This window comes from Podarcis muralis, chromosome 2, assembly GCF_964188315.1.
Source record: "Podarcis muralis chromosome 2, rPodMur119.hap1.1, whole genome shotgun sequence".
NCBI classification, from domain to species: Eukaryota; Metazoa; Chordata; class Lepidosauria; order Squamata; family Lacertidae; genus Podarcis; species Podarcis muralis.
Genome location: NC_135656.1, coordinates 103,913,699 through 103,923,547, shown reverse-complemented (window position 1 = coordinate 103,923,547; position 9,849 = coordinate 103,913,699). Strand labels below are relative to the sequence as shown.

Here is a 9,849-nt window from a genome sequence, read left to right as displayed (position 1 = left end):
GGGAGTTGTAGTTCAATAACTGCTGAATGAATGGACGCGGGTGGCGCTGTGGTCTAAACCACAAAGCCTAGGGCTTGCTGGTCAGAAGGTTGGCGGTTCAAATCCCTCCAATGGGGTGAGCTCCCGTTGCTCGGTCCCTGCTCCTGCCAACCTAGCATTTTGAAAGCACTTCAAAGTGCAAGTAGATAAATAGGTACTGCTCCGGTGGAAAGGTAAATGGCGTTTCCATGGTTCACCAGAAACTGCTTAGTCATGCTAGCCACATGGCCCGGAAGCTGTATGCCGGCTCTCTCGGCCAATAAAGCAAGATGAGCCCTGCAACCCCAGAGTCGTCCGCTACTGGAGCTAATGGTCAGGGTACCTTTTACCTAATTGCTGAATGGCCACCCCCACAGTAAAGGGGGCAAGTAAAGTTGGACTTGTGTGCTTTTGCCAAGCCTTTGAGCATGCAGTCTGACCTTTTAGGCGAACGGGGCTGCTCTTGCCAGAAAGATCTGCGGCTTGTTAAAAGGGGCCACCTGTTCAGAGGCAATGATGCTTAGATGTCAAGCCTTTTAAGGAAGCACAGGCACTCTGATCTTTCCAAGAAGGTCCCTTACATAGAAGCAAATAATCCAGTTCAAGGAGGTTAAACTTCTTTCCCCTCCATTCATAATACTTAGTAGCGAGGAACTGCAGTTTCTGGTGAATAAGCCAACACAAGCAAAGGGCCCTCATATTCAGAGAATGCATAATTGAGAGAAGGAATTTCTGCTCCTCTTGCCTGCTGCTACTGCAACATGCCAAGTGGGTTTGCATGTTTCATCGGGGGGGGGGGGGGGAGAACTGCAACATGCAAGGGAGCTGCTGGGACTAAGACATGACAAATCAAGAGCGCCAGCCCTGCAGAGAACAACTCACATAAGTGTTTCCTTTCCCCTTTGTGACATATTTGAACTTTGAGAGGGGTGTGTGCCTGAAATGGCCCCAAGATCTCCTTTGAGTCTAATGGTTGCACCATTTCCCTCCCTTCCCCTGGCTTCCACACTCATCTCTCTCTCTGTCTCTGTCTCTGTCTCTGTCTCTGTCTCTGTCTCTCTCTCTCTCTCTCTCTCTCTCTCACACACACACACACACACACACACAGGACATGTTCAGAAACGGGGCGGGGGGTATTGGAGAAAACCCAGGTTCAAATAATCTATCTGCCCCACCTCATAAGGTTGTTGTGAGAGTAGTTTTTTAAAAGCACGCCTGCCAGTTCTGTAGCATCTTGGAAGGTGAGCTACAGAAATGCAATTCGCTGCTGGTTCCGCACAAAATGCTTCTTAAAGCACACAATGTGAGGAGAGGCTGGATGGCTGGCTCAAAGCCTACACACCAGGGCTTGAAGATGCCCACTTCTTCCCTTTGTGCAGAAATTTCCAACCCATAAAATACAATAGAACTTAAGAGTCACGTAACAGCTGGGTCCTTAATCCCTTTATACACACTGGGAAAACACAACACATAATAGTTCCACGTTATTCTGTTTCAAGTATATTCTGGATCTTCGCCACTCTGGGCTAGTCCACGCTCAAATGCTAAGATTACACACTTCGCTCAAGGATGCTATCCATATCGCCAAAGTTCTGTCATTGGCTTGTCCTGTGTTCTTTCTTATTTGAATTTTATTGCAAGATTATTGGGGGGGGGGGGCAAAAAGGAGTAGGAACACCTGTCAGTTTGCATCAATTACATCTGTTGTAATTTATATAGAGAGATTGAATATCCACTTGGACGGGGGGGGGGGGGGTAGCATATATCAAATGAAATTGATGTTTCTAGAAAGTATGTTCAGATGCAGCAAGGGATTTAAGGTCTTTAGACAACTCTGTAATAGGTGGTGAATATTTACCCTTCCAGGCTTGAAGTATAAATCACTCGGTGACACTCTAAAGGCTTGCGAAATCAATTTTTGTTGTCCTGCCATCAATCCCATACAACTGGAACATAATTTAAAAGTACACGAACATCCATGAATATCAAGGATTTTGCTCATGCAAAGTTGTTACATACAACTTCAGAAAGTCCAGTTGCATTGGACAATCCCACATCATACGCCTAAAGCAGATATTTCCAGCATTACACTTCAAATGTCCATCCGAGTTTGACAGCACTCTCTTGTAGAGTAGTTGTGGCGTCCAGTATATCCAAAAAGCCAATTTTTGCTGAATCAATCTCAAATCTAAATAAGTATTCTGTATTATATTCCAATATATTTTCTATTGCTTAGGTTGTACAACACATTCTAACTCCCGGTTTCCATTATTTCCTAAGTTCCTGAACTTCTACTTTTCAATAATTACAGGTTTTGTTTTTTTGTGAATATCCAATTACTCCTTCCAACTATTTGGGGGGAGTCTGCAGCCCTCAAAGCAGGCAGACCATAAACGGACACCGAGGAGTGCAATAACTGAAAATATTGCTATATCCAGCACTCATTGGTAGTATAGTATCATTCTAGACCACAACACAGGAAACTAAGAATCTCCATCTATCAGCTGATCTAATGTGCAAACTCCACAGTGCTAGATTTTTTCCCACAAGAAAGACTGCCTCTCTATCCTCAAATTTAGCACGTGGATCAAACTGAAGGCGGTTCTTCCTTTTTACATTTCTAGACCCCAGGGCCTCATCCCAAAAGTGGGTGTTAAGTACGCTGTCTCTAGAATTAGCCATGCTGGGGTTCTTGTATTTTAAAAAAAGACTTGTCACTCATTCATACAGGTTGACAGATACGCCTTGGGGCACAAGGGCTTGTGTTGCTTTCAAACAGGAGGGTCCCTCAAACGCAGCAACGAAGAACATGGCAGGTGTGACAACAGCGTCTCTTTCTTCGCCCTGCCAAAGACTCTTCCTTCCCCTGGGTCTTACCCTCAGAGATTCAGCCACGTGTTACACCGTGAGGTGGGATAAGGCCGGCAGCAGTCATACGCCGCTCACTTGTCAAGAAGTTGAACGTTGCACAGGCATTGGGCTGCGAAAGCAATGAGACGAAAAAATAATCAGAATTGTAGCGCTGGAAAGGGACCGTGAGGGTCATCCAATCTGCTGCAATGCAGGAATCTTCTGTCCAGTGGGGGACTCAAACCCACCACCCTGCAATTAGTCTCATGCTCTACTGACTGAGCTAGAAGTTTGGGTTGGGGAAGGCATGGATCAAGGCAGAGTGCAAATCTAACGATAAGAGTGCATCTCAGCAAAAACAGCCAGTATGAACAGAGGGAAATCTTAGGGAAATCAGCCCTGGGTGCTCACTGGAAGGACAGATCCTGAAGCTGAGGCTCCAATACTTTGGCCACCTCATGAGAAGAGAAGAGTCCCTGGAAAAGACCCTGATGTTGGGAAAGATGGAGGGCACAAGGAGAAGGGGACGACAAAGGACGAGATGGTGGGACAGTGTTCTACCAGCATGAGTTTGACCAAACTGCGGGAGGCAGTGGAAGACAGGAGTGCCTGGCGTGCTCTGGTCCATGGGGTCACGAAGAGTCGGACATGACTAAACGACTAAACAACTAAACAACAACAATGAACAGAGTGTATCTCACTGCAGCAAACGGCTCATGTTATCAGTGTAGTGATCAATACCTAGAAGTTCCTACTCTTTAAGGGATGAAAAATACCCACACCAATATACCAGAGGCCTCGCAGCCAGAAACCTGGTGTTGGAAAGAACAAATAGCCAAGGAGCTCTGGAGATAAGATTTGCCCCAAATAAAGTACATCTCCATACAATTTCAGTGTGGTGTAGTGGTTAAGAGCAGTGGACTCGTAATCTGGTGAACTGGGTTCGCTTCCCCGCTCCTCCACATGCAGCTGCAGGGTGACCTTGGGCCAGTCACACTTCTCTGAAGTCTCTCAGCCTCACAGAGTGTTTGTTGTGGGGGAGGAAGGGAAAGGAGCATGTTAGCCGCTTTGAGACCCCTTAGGGTAGTGATAAAGCGGGATATCGAATCCAAACTCCTCCTCTTCTTCTTCCTTAAGTTGTTGGCAGATATTGCCAACATTTCTTTGCCAGCAGGAATGGGAGCATTAGGCCCAAATCTGATTCCTAAGCCTATGACACCATGCTGCTAGCATGTCCCGTCCAGCTCCAAATTCTAAATGCTGAGGCTTCAAATACAGAGGTGAGAGATCCAAAGGAAGCAAGCACTAGAACTGAGGGAGCAGATTGTCTCCTTTGCTTCTCGTCCCCATTTTGGGCCCTCTTACCGTATCTTGTACCTCCACAGCAATCCCACACTGACGCATTAACTTCAGGACAGTGGGATCCAGCCGCTCCACCTTGCTTCCCGTCCCCAGGACCAGGATTTCTAAGACAGCCAACAGATGAAACCACAGAAAGCGATTAGAACGGACACCAGTTCAACCTCCCTCCTGAGCATTCAATGGAATGGGCTGCGAGAGGCAAAGATGATCAGTTTGTGCCTGGCATGCCACCCACTTCATTTGGCTCCGGTCAGCTGCTAGGAATCCTATTTGCAGCCTCAATTCCATTTCCCCTATTTTAAAAAACCATTTCCCTGAAATAATTTAATGCAGTGTTTTCCCCCCTAGTAATAAAAGCCAAGTTCCGGAAAATGGATGGATGGATCCAAGTTCCGGAAAATGATCTTCTGCGGGTATGAGCCGGAAGCACGTGCATGGAGGTTTGCATATCCATCAGGTGATCAGAGTAAGGTGCTGATCAGTAAACACGCTGAGTTCTATGAGCAGGATAAAAAGTCAAAAACTGCTGTCATGCGTGATGTGCTCTCAGAATGTCTGTCTGATTCTGAGGAGGAAAGGGAGGCAGAGGCTGACCCCGGTGATGAGGACCAGGTCCAAGATCAGGGTTCAGAATCCGATGATGACGATCAGGTCACTGACCAAAGTCAGGAACAGGAGGAGGTATCGGTAGCTTCTCCACAAGATGTTAAGAGGACACCCAAAAGCGAGCCCAGTTCTCCTGTGAGTGTAATGGAGAGGATTCGAAAACGCTTTAAGTCAGAGGGGGAATCCCGTGATGCTGAGGACACACCTTCTGGTGGCGGTGAGTCAGAGGTAACATCTGAGTTTGTGCCCAGAAGGTCCAGTCGCACAACAAAGGGTATTCCACCTGAAAGGTATCAGGCCACAAGTGCGTGGGTATGTTTCGCACAGTGTGATTCTGAGAGTGTTGAAGGGGTTCAACAGGTGCCGGGGAAAGATGCTGGAAAGAGGCACAAGGCAAAGGGAAAGGTGTTGAACTCAAAAGGGTCTTGTCAGAATGTGCGGCAAGGGGGGGTGTGGAGTTTGGAACTTAACAGGTTAAGTTGTTCCCATGATGCCACAACATTCTGACATCGGCTTTCAAAGCTGGGAGGAGTTTGGGAGGAGTTCTCTCTGTTCCTCTCTGTGCTGTGAGAGAAAAAGGAAGCAGTTTGTCATGGCTGCAAGTAGTCCTGGATTTTCCGGAGAATTGTTGGAATAAACAACTGTAAATAGACAAACCTGTGCTCTGTATGTTTGTCAAAGGACGTGATAGCTTTCCCGCTGTGTTAACTCTGCTACGGCGTGACTGGAGCGGCAGAAGGAGCAGAGGTGCTCAGAGGAAGTGTGCCGGACCTGCCGCAGCTAATTGGGGGTCGTAAATCCAATTAGCGGGGTCATGCGTAATCAATCAACTTGACACTCCAAACACTTTAAAAAATAACAAGTCAAAGCAGCAAGATGCTCTCAGTTTCTTAGAGAGGGACGGGAAATTCTGTTTGCCACCCTTAAGTTTAATTTCATCATTTAATAAAAACACAATGGGGTCCCCCCCCAGTGAAGTTGTCCCATTATCGCAGCAAAGGAAGAATGGATACAAAAACTTACGAAATATGCAGAAATGGGGAAACTTACTGGAAGAATAAGAAATCAAGATAACAAACTTCTTTTTATAAAAGAATGGAAATGGTTTGTTGAATATTTACAGATAAACTGTATACAGATAAAAACACTAGCAGGATTATTGTTATATAAAGGTAAAGGGACCCCTGACCGTTAGGTCCAGTCGTGACCGACTCTGGGGTTAATTGGCCGAGGGAGACAGCACACGGAACCAGACGGCACACGGAAACGCATATAAGTGTGTGTGTTTGTGTGTGTAATATATATGATAAATAAATGAGCAAGTTAAGTTAATTTGGATATGCAGAAGGTAATAAATATAAATTTAAGAAACCGCAGAAACGGGGAAGGAAGTCAAGTTTTAAAATGTCAAAATGAATGTAAAATCAGTGAAATGTATGTCTCTGAAAAGTATAAATGAAATTTAAAAAAGAAGTCCCATTAGTGCAAGGACTTCCATCTGTGCAATGAAACTTCATTTTCCTGCACAACTGAACTTCCTCTCCCTGCAGGAGTTCCACCATCTCCCCTGGGTCTTCCCAGGGCTCTACTGCTCAAGGCAAGTCAGGCGGATTGTGTACATTGCCTAGAACCCAAGGCAAGCTGCTCTTCAGAGGAAGAGCAGGCGGCAAGCTTGAAGCACATTTTGGGGCAATATCCAGGTGTAAAACTGGATGATTGCAACCAGGTTGCTCACAAACCGTCTTCCCAGCAATTTGCTTCCTTCTCATCCCCACAAGAGCACAGTAAGTGTGGGTTGGCTGACCTATGGCCATCTAGATATTGCTGGACCAGAAGAACTCCCCACCAGCTCCAGCCAGCATAGCTAAAAGTCGGGGATGATCGGATATAAAATCCAACAACTGGCAGGCCAGAAGTTCCCCATGCCAGGCGTAAAGGAAATTAGAGCACTTGTACCTATTCGAGGCTCCAGCAGGCGGAACAGGACAAGGCTCTCAGCAGTGATGTCCTTATGTGTGCCGACCTGGAAAGGACAGGAGAAAAAGGAAGTCTTGTAATTACTTTATAAGAGAAAAAATACACTACACAGCTCAGGATATGGTTGTGAGATCAATGATCTAACAAAGGATCTCAGGACTTGGAAAGATGTCTTCCAGGGTTGACAGTCCTGTCTGCAGATAAGGGAATCTCCTTCCTAGCACCACAGTCCGCATTTCCAAGCATCGGGATGGATGTTGAGGAGTCGAAAGGCCCCGCCCTGCCCCAAACTCACGTTCCACTGCAGGATGGCTCGTGGCAAGACTGCACAAGGCCCCACCACCTTGTTCCCGCTGATGTTGAAGCCTCGTTCACTGTAGCCTTCTATGTACATGATGTCTTGGGATTCCTTCTCCAGGTGCTGGATCGTGGTCTTCTGGTAGAGCTCATCATCTGAAGGTGTCAGGCGGTGGCCTCGCTGGGGTGGCCTGGCGATGGAGGTATGGAGAAGAAGACACTTGAGACTGTATCTAAATCACAGTGTGCTCAGGATCACTGCTGGGTGGCGGGAGCTCAAGAGGGTCTACCTCCTTCTGTGTGATATAAGGGTTAAGGTCTACCCCTGATAGAGCGCTCTCTCTCATATCCCACTTTCTCTCTCGTTTTCTTTCTTTTTTTGTTTCCTCTTTATTTTTATTTAGATTAGTTTCATTTTCATAACATGCTGGAAAGTTTCAATAAAATTATACTTTTCCGAGCACAATTCAAAGTGTTGGCGTTGACTTTTAAAGCCTTAAAAGGCCTCAGCCCTGTTGTAAGTGCATCTCCACTCCCATCGCTCAGCCTGGACACTGAGGTCCAGCTCCGAGGGTCTTCTGGCAGTTCCCTCACTGCGAGAAGTGAGGTTACAGGGAACCAGGCAGAGGGCCTTCTTGGCAATGGCGCCTTCTATGTGGAACGCCCTCCCGTCAGATGTCAAGGAGATAAAGAACGACACAACTTTTAGAAGACACTTGAAGGCAGCCCTGTATCGGGAAGATTTAAATGTTTGACATTTTATTATGTTTTTATATACATTGGAAGCCACCCAGAGTGGCTGGGGCTAACCAGTCAGATGGGTGGGGTACAAATAAATTAATAATAATAATAATAATAATAATAATAATAATAATAATAAAATGTTCTGGGTCCCTCTCCGCTTTTTTATTTACTTGAAAAGCATATACCCCACCTTTTTTCACCAAAGGAACTCAAGAAGGCTTACAAAATACAAGATCATAACAATACAGAAGTCATCCCATTTCAAAAGCTTGGTTAAAAGCAGCTGCTTTGCAGAAATATTCCTATTCTTGCTCTTTGGTTCCAAGCATAGCACTCAGGATATCATGGGTATGCTTGAGCTGGCCGCAGCAACTCAGTGGTTTCAGAAATTAATTGTGCAGTATAAAAATATACTCTGTGTGTACTTAAGAGTACTTCTTTATTATTATTATTATTATTATTGTTGTTGTTGTTGTTGTTGTTAAACATAAGCTAAAGCAAGCTCAGGCAGCCTAGTGCCTTCCAAATGTCCAGCACCCTACAGCACTGCCCATCTGCTGTGCTCGCAGGGGCTGATGGGAGTTGTAGTCCAAAACATCTGGAAGGGGTAGGATGAATATAAAATGGAAGAATGGTTCGAAGAGGTGTGGGATATAGCTATTAATGATAAATCAATGTGGGCTATCAAGGTAAGATGGGGAATAGAGAGGAGAAATTATTTTGAGATATGGAAGGTATTTATAGTATTTGTACTGTTAAAAAGGAAAGGGGTCAAACCATCGCAAGAGGTGTTGAAATTTGGGGAGGTTGGATAGTTACAATGGAGTGGTCTGGGGGGTGCACACTTTTATTTATTATTATTACTTTGATTAAAATATAAAAAAATTAAAACAAAATATATAGAAGGCACCAAGGTGGCGAAAGCTGACGTCGTGCAGAACGGGCACGTGGCGACTCCAAGTCCCATCAGCCCTGGCCTGCACTGCCAATAATAATAATAATAATAATAATAATAATAATAATAATAATAATAATTTATTTATACCCCGCCCATCTGGCTGGGCTTCCCCAGCTACTCTGGGCGGCTTCCAAAAAATATTTTAAAAATATTAAAATATTCCAAAAAAATATTAAAATATTCCAAAAAAATATTAAAATATTCCAAAAAAATATTAAAATACATCAAAATATTAAAATACATCAAACATTAAAAGCTTCCCTAAACAGGGCTTAAATGGTCAGAGATGGTGACGGCTGCCTCTCAATGGTACCTGGAGGGCAAAAAAGTTAGACACCCCCGCTTCAAGGCTCAGTCACTGACATAAATCACTAAGAAGCAGGGCTTGCTTCCTTGCTCCGTTTTTGCTTACTGGCACAAAAGCGGTGCAGTTAAAAGCTTCACGCCAGGCGGAAATTCAGCAGCGTTAGTTCCTCCCCGCCCCCCGTCCGGAGATGCTGCGAAGGGGTAGCCTCGACCAGTTGGGTTTCTGCCTAGCACGAAACCCAAGTCATGGGAATCCTTGAGGGCGAGGGAGGCGGGCGGCCCCGAGCCATAGGGCACTGTCAGTTTCCTCCGCGGGGTGTAGATCCCGCTTACCTGCTGAGATAAACGGGCCTTGCCGCAGCAGCGAGCCTCCAGCCCAGGGCTGGCCCGAGCAGCCTGAGCGGAGCCATCCGTGGAGGAGGAAGCGGCGCAAAACGCGGCGCCCTTTGCGAAGCAAGAAATCGCGCGCCTGACCCGGAGCGGCGCCAGCGGAACTTGCAGGCGGAGCCAGAAGAGGAGGAGCCGGAAGGTTGCCTGGTGGCGGGAGATATAAAACTGCACTGAGAAAAATCGCCACTAGATGGTGACAGGTGTATAACAGGCTCACAATTTTTTTCCTTTCCACATGGGAGGCTCAATGAACAGGAGGCATCCTGCAACCTCTGTTGGGCAAAAGATTCCGGGGTTGCAGCGGGTTGGACTAGGTGACCTGTGGGATCCTTCCGACTTTA

At 46.0% G+C, this 9,849-nt stretch overlaps 1 protein-coding gene across 2 annotated transcripts; it reads right to left on the bottom strand.

Annotated features, from left to right (window-relative positions):
* Positions 1–1,434: 1,434 nt before the first annotated feature.
* NDUFAF3 (NADH:ubiquinone oxidoreductase complex assembly factor 3) lies at positions 1,435–9,621 on the bottom strand. 2 transcript variants are annotated; one of them, XM_028719632.2, is made up of 6 exons: positions 9,452–9,621; positions 7,109–7,301; positions 6,793–6,859; positions 4,234–4,334; positions 2,896–2,998; positions 1,435–1,637 (listed from the first exon to the last, which is right to left on the bottom strand). In XM_028719632.2, exons 1-5 carry the CDS (start codon positions 9,526–9,528, stop codon positions 2,906–2,908), a joined length of 531 nt encoding a protein of 176 aa, XP_028575465.2. In that variant the 5' UTR covers positions 9,529–9,621; the 3' UTR covers positions 1,435–1,637; positions 2,896–2,905. The 2 variants fall into 2 exon arrangements, with proteins under 2 accessions (XP_028575465.2, XP_077781248.1); XM_077925122.1 differs by lacking the exon at positions 1,435–1,637 and having other exon boundaries at positions 1,919–2,998.
* Positions 9,622–9,849: the final 228 nt, after the last annotated feature.

What these genes read in the sequence shown, in the direction of transcription:
- NDUFAF3 (XM_028719632.2), bottom strand. Translation starts at nt 9,528, where the DNA reads ATGGCTCCGCTCAGGCTGCTCGGGCCAGCCCTGGGCTGGAGGCTCGCT. An exon ending in GAGCCATCCTGCAGTGGAAC is followed by an intron (nt 6,860 to 7,108) that starts GTGAGTTTGGGG and finishes TGTCCTTTCCAG; the next exon opens with GTCGGCACACATAAGGACAT. An exon ending in CCTGCTGGAGCCTCGAATAG is followed by an intron (nt 4,335 to 6,792) that starts GTACAAGTGCTC and finishes TGGCTGTCTTAG; the next exon opens with AAATCCTGGTCCTGGGGACG.